The sequence below is a fragment of the Lates calcarifer genome, linkage group LG21, assembly GCF_001640805.2.
Source record: "Lates calcarifer isolate ASB-BC8 linkage group LG21, TLL_Latcal_v3, whole genome shotgun sequence".
Taxonomy (NCBI): domain Eukaryota; kingdom Metazoa; phylum Chordata; class Actinopteri; family Centropomidae; genus Lates; species Lates calcarifer.
In genome coordinates, this window is record NC_066853.1 from 28296541 (window position 1) to 28319685 (window position 23145).

Sequence of the window (23145 nt, forward strand, 5' to 3'; positions counted from 1 at the left end):
ACTTCACCTGTCAGTGGTTTTAATGTTGTGGCTGATCAGTCTAAAGTTATTAGAACACATCATTGTGCTTAATTTCAAAGTTTTTTTAAGATATACTATGCAGTCAGTAACCTGTGCAGTTGGCCTCATCTGACCAGTCTCTGCAGTCATTGTCTCCATCACATCTCCATGCCTCGCGGATGCAAACACCTCGTGCACACGTGAACTCCCCAGGGCCACATTGGTGAGATTCTGAGAAATGTATCAACAATACAGGTAGTGTTTGAAAAAATTATGTACTTCTAGTTCGGTCCTGAAAAAGTAAAAGAGAAGTAAAACTGATTAATTAATAAGTGTAAGTTTGGCTCAGATGGCCAAAATCTTCCAGGTGGCCCAATTTAAATACAGACATACATAGGGTTAAAAAAAAACATTTACTGAGTAGAAGATGTTGTGAATCAAAATAAGTCAAGAAACCACAGACTATTCTTGCCCCTGTCTTTTTCTCTCAAAAATACATTCTTTGCATAAATATACACGTAATTTTAGTTTCCATTACAGTTTCCATTACAAACTGGTTTAATGTGGCAGTAGAAACACTTGGTTATGCCTCTCTCAAACTTAAATGGTAAATGGACTGTACTTATATAGCGCTTTTCTAATCGTATTGACTACTCAAAGCGCTTTACACTACGCACACACAGCGCTTGCACTACCACAAAGTGCTCTAGCACATTCACACACTGATGTTACAAACATCGTGGGGTTCAGTATCTTGCCCATATATATATATATATATATATATATATATATATATATCTTCTCCACCTGCACTGTTTTGCCTCCGTACAAATACACCAAAAGCTTCACTGTAAATACATTGTATATTTGTCACTGCATTAATGTTTTGTAGTCATAATAATGTGGTGTTCCAACACCTCCAACGCATATTTCCTGACGGTATTGACAGCTACACAGAGAGGAAATAAATAGCACCATATATTACCACAGTGCTCTTCATCACTGTTGTCTCCACAATCATCTTCATGGTCACATTTGAAGGCTAGGGGGATGCAGGAACCTGAGGCCACGCAGCGAAACTGGTTGGATGGGTCACAGGTTGTAGTGGCTATAAGAAAACAGGACACAAACAATAAAAATAAAAAATATATCCGTAGTTTATCCAGCAGTAACAGTTTTTTGATTTATCCACAATGTGAGAAGAGTGATGTTGCCGAATACTTACGACACTCCTGTTCATCACTCATGTCTCCACAGTCATTGTCACTGTCACACTTCCAGATACTGCTGATGCAGCGGCCATTGGAGCAGAGGTACTGGTTGGGCAAACAGCTGTGCTCTGAGTGAAGGAAGGATTACATGCAAATACAAATTAATCAGCTAGTCCCCTCTGAGATGAAAGCCACAACAAAGATGAGATCACATATCTCACAGCACATGACCATTATGATCCTGCAGTATGTGCTTTTGTCTCACCAGTCTTAACACAGGTGTTATTTTGAAGCTGGTAACTTGCGGGACACTGGCACTGCAGCTCTCCGTTGGGCATGGTTACAGTTGGAGTGCCATCTGGGCAAACACAGGTGTGTCGGTGGCCGGGCTGGGGCAGACACAGAAGGCTGCAGGGCTGTTCGGCACAGGCATTATGGCCTGATGGACAAGCATTCAAGACAGGTAATTTCTACCTGTAATCTATACTATTTACCTTAAGACATAAAGTGTATAGTGTTTGTTTATAATATGTTATATATGTGTCTATACTGGTAGAATTTCACTAATTTGATTCCTATTCCTGCTAAGCTTTCAAGGTTTCTGGCTAGGATTCCAATCTCTGTTCCTTACCTCGATTCTTTCCCTTATAGAAGATCTTGAGGTCCATGACTCCAGTTAGTCTGCCAACAATCAGCTCATTGCTCTGGGAACCAGCTTTTGGAGCTTTGAAGATTCCCATTTTCGACCAGTCGTCCCAGTACAGATCATTCTGAAAAGAACATGCATTTACCTTTACATCACATTCATTCCATCAGCAAACACTTTTATCCAAAGTGACTTACAAGTGATGAACAACACTAAAGCTTAATAGTAGGAGACGTTAGTGACTTGAATTTGATTTGGGCAGTAGCCAGTGAAGGTCAACCGGTGAACAGTGACATGTGCCTTTTTAGGCTAAAGACCAGATGCTGCCACATTTTTTAAACATCTGAAAGGTTTCACTGTGCATAAGGGAGGCCACCAAAAGTGCATTGCTGTAGTCAAGGCAAGAGCTAACCATGGCCTGTACCAAGAGTTGGGTGGCATATTAAGTCAGGTAAGGCCTGATTTTTCTTGTCTTGCATGGTGCAAATCAGAGAGAGAGACATATGCAAAGTGGTGAGAGAAGCTGGTCATCAAGCAAGACATCCAGGTTTCCAACAGCTTTGGTTGGTGGTGAGAGATGAAGAGGCAATTTCAATGTTGATATTGTGATGGAGAGACTGATTGGTCAGAATGACTAATACTTCAGTCTTAAAGAGGTTAAGTTGAAGGTGGTTCTCCCTCATCCATGTGAATATGTTTTGAGACAAGCCAAAGATCCACGCTGAGACCATGGGGTCGTCTGGCAGAAATGACAGATATAATTGGGTGTCATCTGCATAGTAGTGATATGAGAAGTCATATGAGTGGATAATTGGGCCAAAGGAGGTGGTGTATATCACAAAGAGAAGGGGCCCTGGAGCTGATCCTTTGAGCATCCCTGTGGGGAGAAGATGGCATAAGGCTATGAAACAATGAAGGGGCGCCCAATGAGATAAGATTCAAATCAAGAAAGCACCTTGCCCAAGATGCACATACATCAGAGTACAGATAGCAGGATGCAGTGGTTTCCGGTCAAGGCAGAGGGCCGCCCACCCCGAGTCTGGTTTTGCTCAAGGTTTCTGCCTCTTAAAAGGAAGTTTTTACTTGCCACTGTTGACTAATTCTTGCTCATGGTGGGAATTATTGGCTCCCTCTTTGTAAATATTCTAATATAAAGAAGACAGTCTATGCCTGCTCTATATGAAAAGTGCCTTAGGATAACTCTAAATTGAAAAATAGATTAGAATAGAATTGAATAGAACTGAATTAAAGTGGTTCACCATGTAAAAGCCAGCTGATAGATCCAGGAAGATAAGAACTTAACTGCTGAACCCTTAGGGCTTCTGTCTCAGACAATAGCTGTTTTAGTGGAGTGGCTGCTGTTACCAACTTTGAATCAGGGAGAGTATTCTGTGAGAGGAATTCTGAGACCAGCCAATCACTCTCCTTAGACAAGAGCAAAAATAAGGGAACCAGTCTATAACTCTCAAGTAGGGTCAAGTGAAGGCTTTTTGACCAGATATGTTACCTGAACCTCTTTGGATGCAGTTTGAAATGCTCCCAAAGCCAGTGAAGCATTTGTCATAGTGGGAATGGTGTCAAGTGCATACAGTCAGATGGCAACTTGCCAGGAGTTTTGGCACATTCTCAGTGGGAGGGGTGAATCAGAGAAGTGATGTGTCACTGACCTGATGAAACAGTGGACAAAGGACATGTAATAGCAGAGCTACATGTAAGATTTTTGGAGGTGGTGAACTATTGACCAGCAATGGCAGGGAAAGGTATGAGATGGAGAGGGATAGCTGTATGTTTGGCTTATCTGTGTGCAGCCCTAAGAGGAAGGGCTGACCATGGAGAGTGATGTGCCCTTAAGTGGGGGAGACTGGTTGTCTCTGAGTGGTTCAGAGATGTTGTTTCATTATATTTTGTGATCTAATCCAAGTTTTTTCTTATACAACACTGTAGGAAAATCAAAAAAGAGTTGGCTTTTTTATGTACATTTACTGGCTTACTTTGAAGACAGCAATGGCGTAAGGGTGGGGAAGCCCCTCCATGAGAACACTGCGCTGGCCCCCAGTAAAGTTGGCCCTCTCAATGCGATCGCTGTAGGCCTCAGTCCAATACAGCCAGTGGTCATCAGCTGTAATTCCGTTGGGCCAGCGGACGCCCTCTGACACGATGCAGGACACATTTGTTCCATCCATGTAGCTCCGGTAAACACCAGCTGCTCGGTCTCCCCAGTCAGTCCAGAACATCAGACTGTGGGAAGTTTACAATACAAATTTAACTGGAATTTTCACTAAATTCAGACCTGATCTCAAATTTGTGTACTGTTTAATTATCATTATGAGCTGAGCATTAACATGGACACTTTAACATGTTTTTCTATTGTAGGAAAAAAGAATTTGCAATGGTTCCAATTTGTGATACATTTCTAAAATAAAAGCAACAGTGATAAGAACTTTGTGATTTACCTGATGTATTATAATTGGGATTCGTCAAATATTTGATTTAAATGTACTGTGTCAAATATTACCAGTTGGCCTAGTCTAAGGACCCTGAGTGACTCCTTCCTTACAAATACAAGTGAGACTAGTTACAAAAATGGCCTTATATTTGTCCTAATAAGAGAGACCAGACAGGAAAGAAAAGGGAAGTGAGTTCAGTGGGGTATAAATAAATTCCCTTCATGATCAAAACAAAAGGGAATAAAAGTGAACAGCACAGTGTAGTTACTGTTGACCGAGATCATCTTAAATGAAAGCCAAACTATGTTTGCAGAGGTGGAACAAACTCTAACTAACCAACTCTTGTTATAGAGCACGTAAGAGTGTAAGTTTTAGATATCCGGTTTCATCAGAGAATCCGTCCCTTTTCATCTTCTTGCTTCACAGATTCACTACTGTGGTACTTAGCTACTTCTTCAAAGTTGAACTGAACCTGCCACTGGTAGTCTCATAACCACATTGGCCAGAGTTGCGGAACACTCGCCCTCTGAGAGGCTGCAACATCTTCTTCTGGGTGGGAGCTCAGTGAGTCTCTCGGCAATGCTCTCAGCGATGGTGCTCTTGCCTGCGCTTATTGAGTCTTGTAGCAGCCCCTGATGGTGAGGGAGGTGTTTCCTAGTGTATACTTTGTGCCTTCATTTAGCAGCAGTGTTCTTGCCTGTGCTAAGCTACCAAGTACTACAGCAACACTTGTTGGTGTTTCCGGACCCCGCTCCCAATACTTATTGTGATGTAACTCCTGCCTGCAGTTAACAATAGTGCTCTTGTTCGAGCTTACTTGTGAGATGTTTCAACATCCCTTGTTGGTGAAGGTGATGGTTTTTGCCCCCTGCTCCCAGCAGGTGGTATAATATTACAAACTTGGCCTAATGGCAGTTTGTGAAATAGTCATGAAATTTAATCTATTGATTTGTGCCCACAGACATGAATTTTCCATTTTTTTCGTGCCTCTCAACACGACATTCAGACCAATGTATTTCAATTAGAAATAACTTCTGTGTCCTTGCCACACATTTTTTCTGTCACTCAGGACTCCACAGATGTTTTGCTAAGGAGAAGAGGCATGTCTGCTTCAATGATTTAATATTTAATATTATACAACAAGTAGATCCGACTAAGCAATCTGATTAGTCAACAAGACATTTAGAATGTGTTCAAATCAGCATGACAGCACACCTTACTCATCACTAAAAATATTACTCCACCATATACATTATAGTTGTATAATCACAAGATTACACTCAACGGTGTGCTTTAACGTCATTTGAGCACTTCAGTGATGCTTGTTTTCCTTGGCGCAAGTGCCTCAGCTTTCTCCATCAGCTGTGTCGGTGACATGGCGTTATAACTTAAAATTCATGTAAAAGTTTGTGGTTGCAGAAGCTACATCTGTGTGAGTAAAAAAATGCAGTATCTTTGTAATAACATTGTTGATAAAAGTAAGCATTTATTTGTGTAGTAGGCTATTGATTTAGTTCAGTAAAGTCCAAGACCTCAATAAAGCATTAACGTCAGCTCAGAGTTCACTCATCTGGGACTACAAAATCATTTCTGTTGATAGGTCGTTACTAAGGGTCTGATTATTTGCTGTAGTGGTAAACTTGGTTCAATTACACATAGGAGTTGTGACTGTTATTAGTTATTAGTCAGACCCCATACTTCCATGGAAACGGGAAAATCACTCGCCAAAACCTTTTAAATTTGAGAACAAATTGCTCCTCAACATGAACAGATTTTGATTCTACATTCTAATTTGTTGGTAATAGTTGTATAATTGCAATATTACACTCAAGGGTGTGCTTTAACGTCATGTGAGCACTTCAGTGATGCTTGCTGACCGCATCACTGTGACGTTCCCAAAGGGAATGGTTTTACATGTGGTGGCCACAGACAGTTGCTCTCTCCTTATGCTTCCTGACTGATTCTTTAGTTTTGTGTTCTGCTAGTGTCCTTGTCACTACTGGCAGCATGAGGTGATACCTGCAGCCCAATCAGGTTGCACAGGTAGTCCAACTCCTGGGCTGGTAGGTGAACTGGAGGGGGTCTGACCATGGGCCGGGGCTGATCCAGTATGAGTTTTTGCAGGGTCTTCATTATGTGTGACATCAGTGCCACAGGTCTATAGTACTTGGAACAACTTGGACGCAGCATCTTCGGCACAGGGATGAGGCATGACGTCTTCCACAGCACGGTGACCCTCTGAAGACTCAGGCTCAGGCTCAAGACATGGTGAAGCACTCCACATAGCTGGGCTGCACAGGCTTTGAAGTCCTGGGGATCACCCCATCTGGACCTGCAGACTTGCCTGAGTGGAGTCTCTTCAGCTGTCTCCTGACATGATCAGCAGTGATGTCCAGTGTGGAGGTGACAGGTGTGAGGGGGGTCATCACAGGATGATGAGGGGTTGTTAGAAGGGGGAGGGAGAGAAAGAGGAGTAGGTGCTAGTTGTAGGCAGAGGAGCTGTATGCATCCTTAATGTTTGCATACAGCAGGTTGATGGTTTTCTTCTCTCTGGTGGGACAGCTCACATACTGGGTGAATGTGGGGAGTGTAGTGTCCATGGTGATGTGGCTGAAGTCACCCGAGATAGCAATGAATGAGCACTCGGGTGTTGAGTCTGTAACCGGGCTATGGCGGAGTGAATGGTGTCACTTACCGACTTTGGATTGGCCGAGGGGGGAACATAAACTGCAATGATAACATGAGAGAACTCCCATGGCAGATAATATGGTCGCAGTCCAACAGAGTTCAATGTCCAGGCCGCAAATACGCTCCTTGATGGTGATGAGAGCAGTACTACACCATTGGTTGTTCACTAGAACGGCAAGCCCCCCTCCTTTATGCTTACCACTCTTGGTGCTGTCAGCCTGTACAGTGTGAAAGCCCTTGATGGAGACATTGTCATCAGGTCATCATATCCTGGTGCAGCCATGTCTCAGTGAAGCACATTAAGCCACAATCCTGATACTCCCTCTGACCCTGGGCTAGCGACGTCAGCTCGTTCCATTTTATTTGTCAGGGACCTCACGTTCCCCATGATGAGAGAGGGGAGACACAGCTTAAATCTCCTCCTCTCTGTAAGTCTCCTCTCTCTTAGCTAGTCCTTCTTCCTCTGCTGTTTCTTTCCCCGTTTGCATCCCTGGTGTGTTTTTCTCCAGCTGGAATCTCTGTTGGTCTGACCTCAAGGCCGGCCAGCTTCAGGTCGATCAGCTGATTCCTGGAGTAAACAATGCATTCGACATGGAGTAGTTGCACTGTGGTTGCAGAAAAGAGCAGTCCCACGGCGAACAAAAGGGCTGTAACTCTCCAAATGAGCATATTTAAAAAGGGATATAAATAGAAATATAAAATAGAAAAGGGATAGAAAAAAGAAATAAAAAGTAAAACTGTTTAATTAGAAAGTTAAGAAAGTGAAGCCAGAGCGACTGCAACAGGCTGCATGCGAGTTGATGCATGCACACAAAAAAATGGTCATCTCAGTAGCGGCTTCAGCTACTCTCTTTTATGATGTTGAGGAAAAGGGGGCCCATTCCTCAGAGCAGGGCTCCCTGGACAAATCAGGGGCCTTGGCTTGATTGCATCTGAAATAGGCACTGGTTAGTGCCTTTTTCAGGCACGGGTTAGTGCCTTTTTCAGGCGCAGGCCAGCCCCTGCTGCCTTACTGTTACTGTTCACAGATAACCTCCTGTGCAGAGGTTATGACACAGCAGCACACGTGCCTACTGCCCTCAATAAGTCTGGATGCTTCTTCGAACTGTTGCTTAAAGGGAATGGTTCACATCCTTAGATCTTAGGGATGCCCACTTTCATGTTCCCACTGTAGCTCACCAGAGGTAGTTTTTACATTTTGCCTTCCAAGGCTGTTGTTTTCAGTTCAGGGTGCTTCCATTCGGTCTCTCCTTCTCCCGACGAGCGTTCACCAGATTTATAGCAGCAGCCCTCTTGCCTGCAATTTCGGCTTATGAAAATCCTGCAATACCTGGACAACTGGCTGATCTGTGCACCATCCAGGGCTCAGGCAGCCCGGGACATGGCTGTCCTCCTTTCTCACGTGGCCCGGTTGGGCCTCACTGTGAATTTTCCAGAAGAGCTCTCCGAATCCCTCTCAGAGCACAACCATCACTGGTATGGCTCTAAATATCACCATGATCAGTGTGTGGACAATATTCTCCACTTCCTTTCCCCGGACACAGTCAGAAGGACTATTCTGAATGCCAAAGCGCCATCCACCCGCTTACTGTATGAGAATAGGTGGGAGCTCTTTTCTCATTGGTGTGCTGCTTGGAGTGAGGACCCAGGGCATTGTGGGGTACCTATTATTTTGGAATTCCTGCAGTCCCTCCTGGATGAAGGCCGCTCACCCTCTAGTTTGAGGGTGTATGTAGCCGCTATTTCTTGGGGTCATGCTCAAACTGATAATGGTACAGTGGGGAGCCACAGGCTGGTCCCTCTTCTTAAAGGGGGCTCAGAGGACACGTCCCCCAAGAACCCTGAGGGCTCTAGTTTCGGACTTGCCCCTGGTGTTGGATGCGTGAGAGGGTAGATCCAGCGCTTAAAGCTGCACCATCATTTAGTTAAATTTGTAACTTTTGTTAAAGCCACAATCCACAATTTTCTGGCCACAACAGTGTAAATAATACTTAAGCATAATCAAAATTTTACTTTAAAAACAAAATCAGCATTTTGTATTTTTTCCATCTGATCATAACATTGTAATGTTTTAAAAGCCTCAGAAATTATTAACTTAAATTTACAAACATTTACAAACATTTTTTGATGTTGGTTTCTTAAATAAAAGACCACACAATCTATTTTAATCATATTGAGGAGATTAGGGAATGTATAATGACAATGAGGCTTTTCATACTTTTTCATACATTCAATTCGTATTCAATTACACGTGTGAGTTTTTACCTCTCTCCAGAAAGCAAAACCAGAGCACGAGGATGTTCCAGAATAGAAGAGTTGAGCAGAGTGTGGCGCAAATCTCCATCAGGGTTAGAAACCTTCAAACACAACAACAGTTAAACGTTTTTATATGTCTGTATGGTGTATCTTCTGTGCTAGAGCTCTTTGAATCACAGGGCAAAATCTTCTAATTAAGACATTTTTTATCACTTTATTGGGTTGTATGCAAAACTATTAATAAAATAATTGTACATATATCAACAAGTTAGAAAGATAAGGGACAGAGATTTTGACTGATTTTTTAAATTTCACTTAAGGCTCTGTCATTACCATCTAGGTGTGCCTCAACTGCTTCATCCATGCTATTCACATGGGAGGACACAGACTTGACCTCAACTAGAGTCTGCTTCATAGCTGCTGAGCCAGTTGGCTCTGGGGTGTTAGCGTCATCATGATCATCCTCATTAATAGTACATGTGGCCACCTGTTAAAGCCATTTTTTCTTACCAGTCAATGGAAAATCAGGAAAGTCTTTGTCATGCTGAAGGTTACTTTGACAAATAACTTTAGTTAACTAACATAAATGCTCCTATTTGAAGTATTTTTTCAAAGGTACAAATAACTTTTTTTTAAGTTGGTGATTATGCAGGTTGTTTAATATAAGCAATAAACATGACCAACTGTATTAATTGTAACTAAAGTGTGGAAACAGTGGAAATAATGTGAGCCACAATGCCGAACAAAATAACACTCATAACCTTATGATTAACAAATTGAACCTCTAACTGAAAGAAATTAGCTGGATGAAAATGAACAGGATTATTTTAGCCTGATAAAAGCTTGATAACACATACAAAACACTTCTATACCTCAATCTTCTGTGCTCCAGCATCAACCCAGTAGAGCAGTCTACTGATAGGGTCAAAGGTCAGGGCCTCCACATTCTGCAGGTCTTTCCTCACTACAACCTCCTGACCTGTACTGCCATTCAGACACAGACGCTGTAGGAGACAGGGAAACAATTACAGGTAATAGGTGATGATAGGTGATAGGTGACCTGTGAAACACTGAGAAAAATATTGAAAACAAATGGGATACTTGGGGTGCATAACTTTGAGCAGTAGCAATTACATTAATTTCACAAGTGAGAAAATCCCACTTTGGCAGGACAATATTTAAGTAAAACTGTGTCTACTTAACAAGGTCCTCTTGAGTAAGCCCTGCTTCCCTCTGTTTTTGTACATTAAAAAACAAACTCTATCAACACTTTGAACTGAGTGAGTCAAAGTAAATCTACTGTTGGTCTGGCTGCTTCATGGAGCAGTTCACTATTAACCTGTATGGTGTCCAGTGAGATGTCAGCCCAATACAGGCAGTTCTTGTCATAGTCAAAGTCCAGAGCCACAGCCTCCCTGAGGCCAGCCAGAGGCAGGGCCTGGTCTGTGCCCGTGGCCAGGTCATACCGATGGATGGAGTTCCTCACCGCATACAGGATAAACTCGTTGCTCTCTGCAAGAACACAGCAGACATTAGTGATGAGAAATTAAATACACATTTTAACTACTTACCAATCACAATATAGTGTCTCAGAAGTACTGACATGATTATGGCACACCAGCAGGCTGAAGTTAAATTTAACTTATAATTCTCTTACATTTTCAAGTTACATTAGGTATGTCTTGGTCATAGAAATTGCTAATAAAATAACTGCAGTTAGTAGTACACATCACCCAAATCTGAAAATTTAACAGAATTTCAAATCCTTGCACCCCCTGGACTGCTTCATTTCAGAGACTTCAGTATCTTAACATATAGTTTTCCCAAGAGGTACTTGTATAAACAACCAAGATCATTTCATAATTTATTTTCAGAGTAATTCACAGATTCATTCATTTTCAACCACACACACCCCTTCCCATACATCCTACCACAAGTTTTCAATTAAAATTATATGTTTTCCCACAATACATGTTTAAAGAAGACAAATTTTTGTATTGCTCTTTAAGCCATGACCTACAGTAGGTATATCTTTGTTACTGTAAATACCGTTAGATAGGTAGTGGTAATCCATAGCCCTTTTAAGGGCTTTTTTCCTCTCCCTGCGCAATACTCTCCACCACTGGGTCTCACATTACAAGACTCTGTATTAGCAATAGAATAATGTCATTGATTCAGGGAGCTTGTATAATGTGAGACGTATATATGAGTTTGTAGACCCACCATTAACGTATTCCAGGTATTCCCAGGTGCAGTCACTGTATGTCAGCTATGTGGCAAATAAAGGATTATTTGCGATTATGCTAAACCTAATCCAACCCCTTTACATTCATTCTACAAGAAGACAACAAAGATTCCAGCAGTAAGATTCAAAAACAGTCCCTTAAAAACAATGGCAATTCTTGAGGCTTAACTTGCAGTGTTAATGCTAACGAACCTGTGTGCTCTCTCCACTGATTGTGGTAGTAGTAACACACAAAAAAGTTATAGTTATCATTATATTTCTTTTTTAAATTGGCTTTGTAAATGTTTTCTGAGAAAGGAAATGCCTCAACGATACGCACAATGCATTTATGAACTGCACATGGCACTTCTAATAGTGTAACTCCAAATGAACTGCTTTTCTCACAGATTTATCAAATCTGATAAAGTACAATTTTACCTCCAACAGGACAAGGCAACATCTCTCCATCCAGCCTAGACTCCACATCTCCTCCACTACAGCTGTCCCCTGGTACCTTCCTGTAGCTGCCACAGGGAAAAAAATCAGGGAAAAAAATCAGTTGGATACTACATAAAGTCTTACAGTAGCTGTAATAAACCCATGAGAACAAAAGCATTCTGAGTAATTGTCAGGTAATAAAAACTAATTAACATAATAAAAACTGTAGCTGATGACTGTAGCTCCTCATTACTTTGTTATATATGTACAGCAGGTAAGGGGTTCATATCTGCATCTGTTGTGCATTTGAGCTGTGTTATCTTTTAATGGCTAATAAGCCACACAAAAAAAGCTGCATATTTTTGCACTATTAAGTCAGGTAACTGCAGCTTACCCTTTGCTGCGGCGGTAAGTGGTACCTACAGGACATGGAACTGGAGGAGCATAGAGGTCACCTAAGAACTCAGGGTCAGGCACACACACCTGCAGAGACAGGTCTTCACTCAGCTTAAAGCCATAGTCACTAAGAGGAGAAAGAGGAGGAGGAGAAAAAGAAAATAAACAGCCAGTTAAGTTATTCCTTGACTATTGGCAGGACCATATGTGCATTTTAAAAGACTTCTTGTGTGTTGCGATGGGAGCTTACAGATGTTGATAATGGTAGAGATAATGGATCAATGTTATTATATCAGATACCAGCCAGTCAGTTCCATCTACCTCTAATATGATAGAAATCTCATAGCACACTAAAGCTACATTGTTATAATCATTTTAGCTAAATCATTATAATATGGTGTGAGAGAATTTGCCTCATTTTGTCTTTAAGAGCTGTGATGATGAGAGGTTGGCAAGGCTGGAAACCTCTGACAGTGCTTGTTGGCAGTTTGAGGTGACTTCACGTGACATGTTCTTTTTCTCCCTGTACCACTGGGCAGCAAAGAAGAATGGAAGTGGAGCAGCTCCTTTCTCAGGAAGGGAGGTGGTTCACTTATGCCCCAAATTGTTAAGTCTGCATGCTTATCTGTTGAAAAGTCCAACTTAATAGCTAGGGCTTTGCCCTTTAATGTGGTGCCAATGACTGAAGGCTCTTAGGCATCTCACAGAGCTTTGTATGCTTCTATATGGCAGTTTTTTAAGCAGTGGTTTCAGAAACTAAATGTTCTTCCACTGCAATGCTCCATGATAGAGGATTTGTCATTCCTGCAGGACCTGTCTGTACCTATTTTGCTTCTAATGGTCTGAAGATTACAATACAGTATACAACGCAGCTTATGTACCTAAGGTTATCTCTACAGCATATAGCTCTAAGGTTGCTGAGCACCAGAGCTTCTGCCCTTCTGCATACCCAGTGTCTCATGGTGTTAGGGTGCCTTTGACCAGGGCTACTGCAACATCATGGGCAATGTTTAAAGGTGTGTCTCTTGGTGATATTTGTGCATCAGCCAGTTGGTCTTCACCACACACTGTCCATTTTTTTCATCTGGATTTCACAGCTCCTTGGTAGCTCATTCTGTCCTCTCTGCTGAATAATTTGAGGTTTTTGCCTCTGGTGTCAGTGACTGATGTACAGGGTGTTAATATACAGAGTGTGTTGCACCAGGTTTAAAAGCAGAATGAAAGGTTGTGACTATAACTTCTGTTCCCTGCAGGAGAAGAACATTTTGCCTGCTTCCCAACTAAGCTCGGCAAAGCGCAACCATTGAACTGAGGGATAACGGGAAGGGCCACACATTCATCACCATAGATTGTCTACTTTAAGGCATGAATAGGAGTGTTTTAAGCCAGGACACATTGGGATGTGATATCCCACACAATATGCATGGTACCGCATTCCTCTCCTACAGGTAACAGAAGTGATAGTCTTCACTCCTTGTTTATTTATAAAATCCATACAGTCCAAACTGAGCTTCCTTTACTGATAAGCATAGAAACACAACTATTTCCATCTCAGATGCCAGTGGAATAGTGACAATTTTTCCACAACAAACAGTGATAAAATAGGCACTCAATGAGGAATGTGAATGTTTTGAGCATGTGGGTCCCTAACCATTCATAGTCCTGGCGTGTGCAGGAGCAGTTAGAGATGGTGACGGGCCTGTCGAAGTCTTCTCCATTAAAACATGTAGCATGAGGTGCTCGTCTCTTAAATGTTATCTCTCTGCCCAACAGACACTCGTTACCATGCTCATCTGATGGAGACCAGCGCTTGTAGTCAGCCTCTGAACACGGCACACCTGAAAAAAAAAAAAAGACAAACCATAGATACATGATATTGACATGACAAGTTTTTCTCAAGTATATTTCCACTTAGCATAATTCTTCCTACAAACTTAATAACAATACCCACCTAAGTACCTCATCAAAAACTGGTCAACTGGAAGTTGTACTGTCCTTGCAGTTTGGTGCTAAAAAAATTCTTCTCTTTTTTACTAATGAAAAAGAAAAGAAAAGTCTTGGCTGCTATAAGACTTATGCTAAAGATAATTTCTTAAGTCATCAAAAATTTCTTGCACACCTGAATGATCATTGCGACAGGTGAGTGGACAATGCAGACATGTCTAAGTAAGAAGAAACCAGCACATTGTCCTCACTTGCTCAATCAAGAGAATTTAACACAAAACATTTCCATCAAAGACCTTGTTCAGTTATATGCTTACATATAAAATAAATGTATTTAAATACAAGGGCAGAGACAAATCAAAACAAACTTTTCATTAGTGGCAACAGGCTGCACTTTGTGGCTCAGAGAGAACTCTGTCTACAATCTCACATGACTCAATCATACTGAGTCTTGTGACAGACTGTAGGGAGTACGCCAGTGCAACTAGTGTAAAAAGTTAGTCTGGAGCTCTGAATTAAATCTGTTGTTGAGTAGTATAGCTGAAATGTAAACCTACAAATAGCTGTTGTATGCTGTTTTTGGTAAGAGCTGAGAATCTCCTACATAAGAGCTCTCCACTCCTCTCTCAACCTCCTTCTCACTGTGAAACATACCCAGAACGTCGGAAGTGTTGACCTGAAGGATGAGCCAACTGTGTCTCTGGTTAGCATAGGAGCCAAAGATGGTGAAGATGGTGCTCTTCTCTCCCGGCTCCGTCAGCAGCTGGTAAATATACACCTCCCTGTCTGAGAACTTAAAGTCGGTCCAAGTCTCACCTTCATTGGTGCTGAACCTGACAGGGATATGGTCAATATTTAATTCATCTTTTGGATAAACAACAATTGGAGCATTTTTAGACAATCTTTGAGCTGTTTTCATGTGGCGTTGACTGACTAAATTTTATATCTGCTCTTTCCTTGACCAACAGTAAAAGAGAAAAGATGATGTCATCTGTAAAAAATACCAGTGATTAAACCTAGTCATAATGATATGGTTTATGCTGAAGGAGGGTTTATTTGTTAGTTGTTTCACATTCTAACAATTCTGCTCCTGCTGATTAATGAACACATCCACTGGGACAGATTCTGTTTATGTGCTTTACTCCCCAGATTTCCTCAAGTTATCTAGGGATTTCAAAAGGAAACCTTTGAGTAACAGTGTGCCTCTTCCAATTTTGAAGCTTTGTTTAGCTGAATGACTAATGCTGAATGCTTCTAAGCTTAAATCTGATTTATTTCTTGCATAGGGAGAACATTTAAAAGAGCCCATTTGGACTTACTTAAGATGTGTAGCTGCACCTCCTTGTGCAATAGCCATCAGGATACCACCATGGTCACCCCATGTGTAGAAATGAGGGCCTGCCAGTGCCTGTATTATTACAGGAAACATGGATGCTTTCTATTAGAGTGTACAGTGCACAATAGGACATGAAACAATTTATCTGTGACCTAAAATATTCTGACTTTTACAATAAATACAAGACTTAATTAATCTGGAAGGGTGGAATGTGAATTGCTGTTGAACAGGATGCCAGCATGGGACAGAACACAATGATAGTTCTAAAATTTTTACTGATTAATGGGTAAGATTTTATGTTCATTATATTAATATTTAAGGTTAGCACAATTTCAAATTATCAACATTTGTATTCTACCAAACACATTGCAATGTTGCTCTGTCTGTGCTGGATGCATAACAAGGCAATTTCTCGCAAACACATGCACCATAACAACTTCATAATATGTCCGATGTTGGGTCTATAGCTTGTTTCTCCTGGCTTAATCATTCAAATAATGTGGCTTAAAGGTCTTTAGGACTTAAAGGTTAAAAAATTGAAACATGGGTCACAGTTCATAAATGTGGGTATTGTAATGATTTTTTTTAACGGCACCCATTTTTCAAATATTAATTACAATAAATTAATCAATTAATTATACAGTATAATTCAAGAATAATAGGCAAACTACACTCTAAGCTGATTCAAGAATGATAGGTAAATTGTGGCAAAAATGCAGATAAAGTTATCACACTTGCTTACATTTGCAGGCTACACTGCTACACTGTATACTGACCTCTCTCCACCTGGCTCCACCACTGCTAGATACATACACATTAGGTTTGCTGGCTAGGTTCCTGCCCACAGATCCTGCAATCAGCGGACAAATAGGTATTTTAGACAACACACTTATTATTATTACACACTTCATGTGGCCACTGTTGTTCCTTTAAGATGCAAAAGATATTTGTAACTCAACTCAAATTATAGCATTCTTTATCTCTCTCTCTCTCACTCTCTCTCTGACAGAAAGTTGAAAGTGAAAACCAAAATTGACATCATAATTTCTTTTTAAAACTGACACTAAACATAGAACACAAGACAGAAAGTCTGCAGACTGACATTAAAAAACACATCATAATACAAAAAATATCAATATAGAACAAAAACATATTTCTAAAATATTACATACATTCTAAATATAATTCTAAAATTGTTTTTGATGCCTGTGTGTCATTTTTCTGTGAAAACTTTTTCAATGCCAGTGTTTTCTTTTTCAGTTCAGGTTTTGTTTTCAATGCCAAATTTATTCTCAGTGTCAAAATTTAATGTTACTGTCCACGGCCAGAACAGAATCAGCTTTGCTCCTGCAGGATCTGAGGTTTGAAAATCGGTCAGAGCTTCCTTTCCAGCACCCTGGGGTTAACAGCATGATACCCTGATAAATGGAGCACATCCTCCTGTCCCCCTTTTTGAAAATGTGAACCACCACCTAGATATACCACTTCAAAGGTACTATCCCCAATCTCCATACAACAAGAGGCGTGTCAACCAAGACAGTCGAACGATATCCAGCATCTCAGGGTGAATCTCATCCACAAAAAGGTAGGACCCTTTCCAGACTCAAAGAAGGCCAAACACTCTTAGCTGTTAAATACACCCAAGAACCAGAGCCTTCCACTCAGCAACTCACAGCCACATAGAGGCAACACTCTCATTTTCTAGGGAGAACTCCATCACAACAATGCTCAGCCAGATGCACATGGAGCAGTGATTAACAATGTCCAGTCTCCTGGACACTGGAGAGTATCAGTAAATCAATGCTTTCCACCAGCTATAAAGAGGCAAAGAGGCGTCCAACTGCAGGGACAATCTGTTTGAGCAGCAGAAACTCATTCTGCTTCATTCTGATAAATTCTTCTACAACATCTTGAAACAATTTTCGCATTCTTATGATAACACACTGTCTTCACTCAGATTCTAGAATTGTAAGAATGAGATTTAACTGCTTCAGGGTGGGTTAAAAATAAAGGTTTAAAGGCACACTTTGTGATCTCAACCACTAAAATTAATGTATGTGGTTCAAAAATGATGATTCTTGAAACACTCTCTTATCAGTGATGTTAGTACTCGTTGTCCAACCTGTGGCCATGATGACTCCAGGTGCAGAGTCCTTGGATAAAATGGGCATCCTCCTCAGCTGGATGTTGAACAGCTGGCTCCAGCGCTGAGCCAGGTGAAGAGAGCAACCTTTACTGAGCTGAAGGGGAGGAGAGGACCGAAGAGTCAGATGATGTTCTTTAGTTGTTTGTTTCAGCCCTCTTCTTTCCACTACCCCTGATCAACATCATAAAAAATTTCTCTGCCACCCAACCTTCCTATTCTGAGTGCTTATACTTCCACTTACAAATACAACTGTATGTGTAAGATAAAAAGGAGTCTAGCACTTAGTATGGTGAAAAATATTGGCTTGCCAATACAATGGGCTGACAGAACAGTACCATCAACAGTTCGTTAAACCTGTATCGATGCGTCTTACGGAGATGTCAATATTAATAGAATATTGCTGGTCTGACTTTCATTTTGAAATATCATTACCCTGTAATGCCACAAAATGACAAAAAGAACCTACTTTAGTGATTTAGTTGTGGATATGACCACAATACTAGCTTGCATCCAGAAATGATGAACTGATATTATTTTTGAGACAAGCATAAAATTTTAACATTGTCATAGCTAGAATCAGCAATTGTTTGAAATTCTTACTACATAAATGGAATATAAAGTTTAAATTATTTGAACAGTTAATCAATTATTAGGGCTGCTGCTCATTAATTGTTTTTCAACAGCCTAATCAATTAATCAACTATCTTAATCACTTCAGCACTAATATAGATAGTATATATACATATCCCACATACTGTAGACACACTCAGACATCTGCAAAACCAAACCACATTCTTCTCTGCAGCTGCTACACATCATGTGAAAGCATAGGTGTAGCAGATGTACTATCTACAGTGGCAAACATGAGTAACTGCATGATACAATCAGACAAGTTGATAAGATGACTCAAGCATATTCACAATGATAGAAATGAATGACATTAATAAACACAGTTGTAATGTCTGCAAACAAAATATCTAGAATTACGTAAGACATGGGTCTGGCAATATACCTGGCAGTCCACAGTTCCTCCAAGGCTGTCAGCAGCAGGTGGCTGAAGCAGCTCCCATGTCCCTCCCTTGTCAAAAGTGATGACTGATCGCATATTGTCCTCACTGACTGAGCCGTTGATGAGTGTGGCAATGAAAACGCCTCGCAGCCCCTCCACACGGTGCAGGTCTGCAAAAGGCTCATTGGCAAAGTACCTGAAACCCAGAGGGAACACATGATGGCAAAGTCATCAATTCTTTGTCTTTGTGCCATACAGAATTTATTTTTTCTGTGATTTTTTCAGAAATTGCTAGTTTTCCATAATACTCCTTTAAATTCAGCTTAATGCTGTACTCTTTCTTTTAAAGGCACATCACTCTTTGCATACTGTTGACAAATTATTACTCTACAAGGTAAACAGAAATCTTTAACTTCATTACCTCGAATTGATGATACCCAGGTAAACCGCATGCATGTGTTCATACACCGATCAGCCAATCAACATTATGACCATTGGTGGATGAAGTGAATAACAATGATCATCTTGTTATACCACAATGTTCTGCTGAGGAACCTTTGGTCCTGACATTTGTTTGGACATTACTTTGTCACGTACCACCCACCTAATTATTGTCACAAACCAAGCACACACCCCTCCAATGGTAACAACACTCCCCAGTGTCAGGGGCCTCTCCAGCAGGATAATGTTCCCACCACACCACAAAAACTGCTCAGAAATGTCTCGAACACAACAAAGAGCCAAAGATGCTGACCTGGGCTCCAAACTCCCCAGATCCCAATCTGATTCAGTACCTGTTGGACCTGCCTAAGTCTCCTCAGCAGAACACTGTGTTATAGTGAGATGATCAATATTAATCACTTCATCCACCAGTGGTCATAATGTTATGGCTGATCAGTGTACATCACACATGCATTTTTACCAACCTGTCCTACACATACACATATATTATGTACTACATATATGTCATGTCAGTGAACATGAACGTGAATCTCAGCTCCTTCTCCTTCCCAGTCAGTGCAATGACAATGAGTGTGCATGCAGAGGGCAATGTTACACCTGAATGTGTGATTAATACTTGTTTACAGTTGTGCACGGAAGGGCAAACACACAGTAGTTGTCAAGGATGGGACAAGGCAGTCAAATTATGACAAAACAATACAGTAGTATTAATACCAACACCAATACTATTATAATGCTTCCAGACATGCACATGTAAGCTGTGGATACCTCTAAGTGGACTCTTGGACTCGTGTGTGTGTGTGTGTGTGTGTGAGGCACACCTGATGAGTGTGTTGCTGCCAGAGCCCTCAGGACTGTAATATAGCACATTTTCCAGCGACAGAGAGAAGGACAGGCCCTGGGTGTCTGAGATGTAGAGGTGTGTGATGTTGTTTTGGTGATTAACACACACAAACACTTGGTCCTCGGATGCATCTGCTATGTAGTACTCCTGTTGGGAAGAGAAGGAGAGAGGGGAGGAAATATTTAGGTCACTGACCTACTGAGGACACAATAGAGACAATGTGAAAAGACTGGACATCACAGCATAAGGACTAGTACCCTGTACAGGGTAGTGTAGGTGGTTCTTCCACCAAAATAAGGATGTCAGTTGTGTCATATATTTTTAGAAAGGGGAATCACATTAGCTTATTTCAAGTGATCCACCATCCACTGGAACAGACAGGAATGGAGCGGAGCTGGGGATGTAATGACACTGACTTTTGCTCATCTGTGACTCAAAAATGATCTAACAAATTTGTACAGGGTCATAAATTTGATGAGTTCAGAAGAGTTCAAACTCTGAATTCAAATACTTTATGAACCTGTAGATTTCCTACAATATACAGTAGATCTATAACATGTGTACCAGCATACTGTGTCAAACTGGTTGACCTATTATTGGAATGAGAAAGACCTCCACCTATCTAATTGTCTTCTGCTCCTGTATGGACACATTTCAGTCTAGACCAAAAAGGTACTGATAACGAGTCCAACTTAAACATCTCATGCTTTCAATTTCATCAATTCTTTATTTCTGAATCATTACTCAAGATATAAAAAAAAGAGACTCACTGTGATTGGATGGCGGGTCATAAACTGAGCAGCTTTCATCGGCTGACGGTTGTAGGAAACCCATAGCTGAACGGATAAAGGTTCATGGCTGCCAAACAGTTTCTGGAGAGTGACACAGAGACTACACAGTTCATTCATGAGCCATGAATATTTACTCACAGTTTATGTTAAACCATTAAACATTTTAGAGACAGTCAATCAAGCAACGTGCTGTGATTTTTTGTCATCAACTTGGAATTGACATGCCAGTCACTGAAGTTGTCACTTAACTGTCACTTAAGGAATTTCTACAAAACCTGATGAGAAAAATCCCCCAAAACAAATGTGAAATTATATTTTGGATGACATCAAAATGTTGATTAACCGGAAAGTCTTGTGACTCTCTGGAAGGCCTGTATCTTTTATGGAAGACACAGTTGTCACATGTATATCAAAGCTGTACATTGCTGCTGCTCCACAGAGCAGTGAGGTTGTTGATAAGGCAAAGAGACTTTTGTTAGTTGATTTGTCCTGGTGATGTTTTTCTGTTGTAATAATAATACAACATTCAACAGTTGAGTCAGAAAACATTAAATATCTACACTTAAAAAGATTGGGATGCAGAAATGTGTGTGTGTGAAAGAAAGAGAGAGAGAGAGAGAGAGAGAAACTCCAACAGCATTGTCATAACAAACAGATTAAGAAACTGGGAGCTGGAAGGAGAAGAGCTCTGATCTTTCATGAATTACAAGCATGCAGAGTAGACAGAGTGGAGGTCTTGAGCAAAGCTTGCTTGATAGGTGTGAGAGAGTTACATTATAGCTTCATCAGAGTTATCTTGGCTTGGGCATGTATATTACAGAGACTTTTGAGTACTTTTTGGTTGGAAAATCATGGAAGCAAATCCCTGTAGTCTGTAGTCTGACAGTGGCAGGAAGGAAGGACCTGCAATACCTCTCCTTCACACACATTGGGTGAAGGAGCTGCTCAGTGCTGTCAGACTGTCCTGTGTGGGGTGGAACTCGTTGTCCATCAGGCCTCCTCTCTCCTCTCTCTCACCACTTCCACCAGGGCGAGGGGGCACACCAGGATAGCGCTGGCCTTCTTGATCAGCTTGTCCAGTCTCTTCCTGTCCACTGTTGAGATGCTGCTGCCCCAGCAGACCACTCCATAGAAGATGGCTGATGCCATAACTGTGTCATAAAAAGTCCTCAGAAGTGCCCCCTGCACTCCAGAGGACCTGAGTCTCCTCAGCAGGTAGAGTCTGCTCTGAGCCTTCTTATAAAGTGCAGTGGGATTGTCTGTCCAGTCCAGTCTATTGTTCAGCTGAACACCGAGGTACTTATAAGATGTCACCATCTCAGTGTCTCTTCCCTGGGTGTTCATTGGTGTTGGGGCGGAGTGTCTGCTCCTGCGGAAATCCACCACCAGTTCTTTGGTCTTCCCTGCATTGATCTGGAGGCAGTTCCACAGGCACCAGTCCACAAAGTCCTGCATCAGTTCTCTGTACTCCCTGTTATCCTCATTTGTGATGAGGCCAATGACTGCAGAGTCATCAGAATTTTTGCAGGTGGCAGTGAAGTGAGTTATACAGGAAGTCTGCAGTGTAGAGGGTGAAAAGAAACGGAGCCAGAACCGTTCCCTGCGGAGCACCCGTGCTGCAGACCACCATGTCAGACGCAGTTGGTGAGGTAATCCAGAATCCTAAATGTGAGATGCTGGTCCACCCCCATGTGTTCCAGCTTGTCCCTCAGGAGCATGGGCTGTATGGTGAAATCAAAGAACATGATTCTCACAGTGCTCCCAGGTTTATCGAGGTAAGAGAGAGCTCTGTGAAGAAGGTAGATGACTGCATCATCCACCCCGATGCCAGGCTGGTAGACACAGAGTAACATCTCTCTTGCTATAAAACTATCTTTGGTTAAGCACAATAACACCAGTTTTTAATAAACATTTCTCAGTCACCAGCCAAGAGTTTCATTTTGTAGTTTTACATAACTCATAAAATAAATGCTGATTCATAATCCACGAACAGGGAACAACTGGGTACAGGAGGGTTATAGTTACAGGATGTTATATGTTCTAAGGAGGCTACTGTATTTGGCTCAGTTTGGCTTTTCTAACATCTTGCTTCACATTCTGAGCAGTTAACAAAACCACTCTTTGAGGTTACCCTCTGTAGCAACATCATCAACCTGACATTAGCCTGGCACAATCAGGCAATCACAGAGTTAATAGTGGGAAAGAGAAAAAAAACCATTAACATGTACCTGGAGCTGCACCAAGGTAAAAGTACAGTCATTGAGGATTACGACCTGCTCTCTCCAACATCCACTGATAAAATGAGGT

General features: G+C 41.3%; 1 protein-coding gene across 4 annotated transcripts in view; it reads right to left on the reverse strand.

The window, feature by feature from the left end:
* sorl1 (sortilin-related receptor, L(DLR class) A repeats containing) overlaps window positions 1-23145 on the reverse strand; it is a 91517-nt gene that overhangs the window by 24786 nt on the left and 43586 nt on the right. For all 4 annotated transcript variants that reach the window (XM_018700517.2, XM_018700498.2, XM_018700509.2 and 1 more), the window contains exons 7-25: window positions 20818-20919; window positions 20025-20194; window positions 18745-18937; window positions 17709-17826; window positions 16363-16436; window positions 15570-15658; window positions 14905-15083; window positions 13958-14144; window positions 12305-12433; window positions 11911-11996; window positions 10588-10760; window positions 10121-10252; window positions 9258-9349; window positions 3849-4095; window positions 1843-1981; window positions 1477-1650; window positions 1226-1339; window positions 986-1108; window positions 112-231 (exon numbers count right to left, since the gene is read on the reverse strand). In XM_018700517.2, coding sequence (XP_018556033.1) covers window positions 112-231; window positions 986-1108; window positions 1226-1339; window positions 1477-1650; window positions 1843-1981; window positions 3849-4095; window positions 9258-9349; window positions 10121-10252; window positions 10588-10760; window positions 11911-11996; window positions 12305-12433; window positions 13958-14144; window positions 14905-15083; window positions 15570-15658; window positions 16363-16436; window positions 17709-17826; window positions 18745-18937; window positions 20025-20194; window positions 20818-20919 — 2641 coding nt within the window. The remainder of the gene's footprint in view (window positions 1-111; window positions 232-985; window positions 1109-1225; window positions 1340-1476; window positions 1651-1842; window positions 1982-3848; window positions 4096-9257; window positions 9350-10120; window positions 10253-10587; window positions 10761-11910; window positions 11997-12304; window positions 12434-13957; window positions 14145-14904; window positions 15084-15569; window positions 15659-16362; window positions 16437-17708; window positions 17827-18744; window positions 18938-20024; window positions 20195-20817; window positions 20920-23145) is intronic.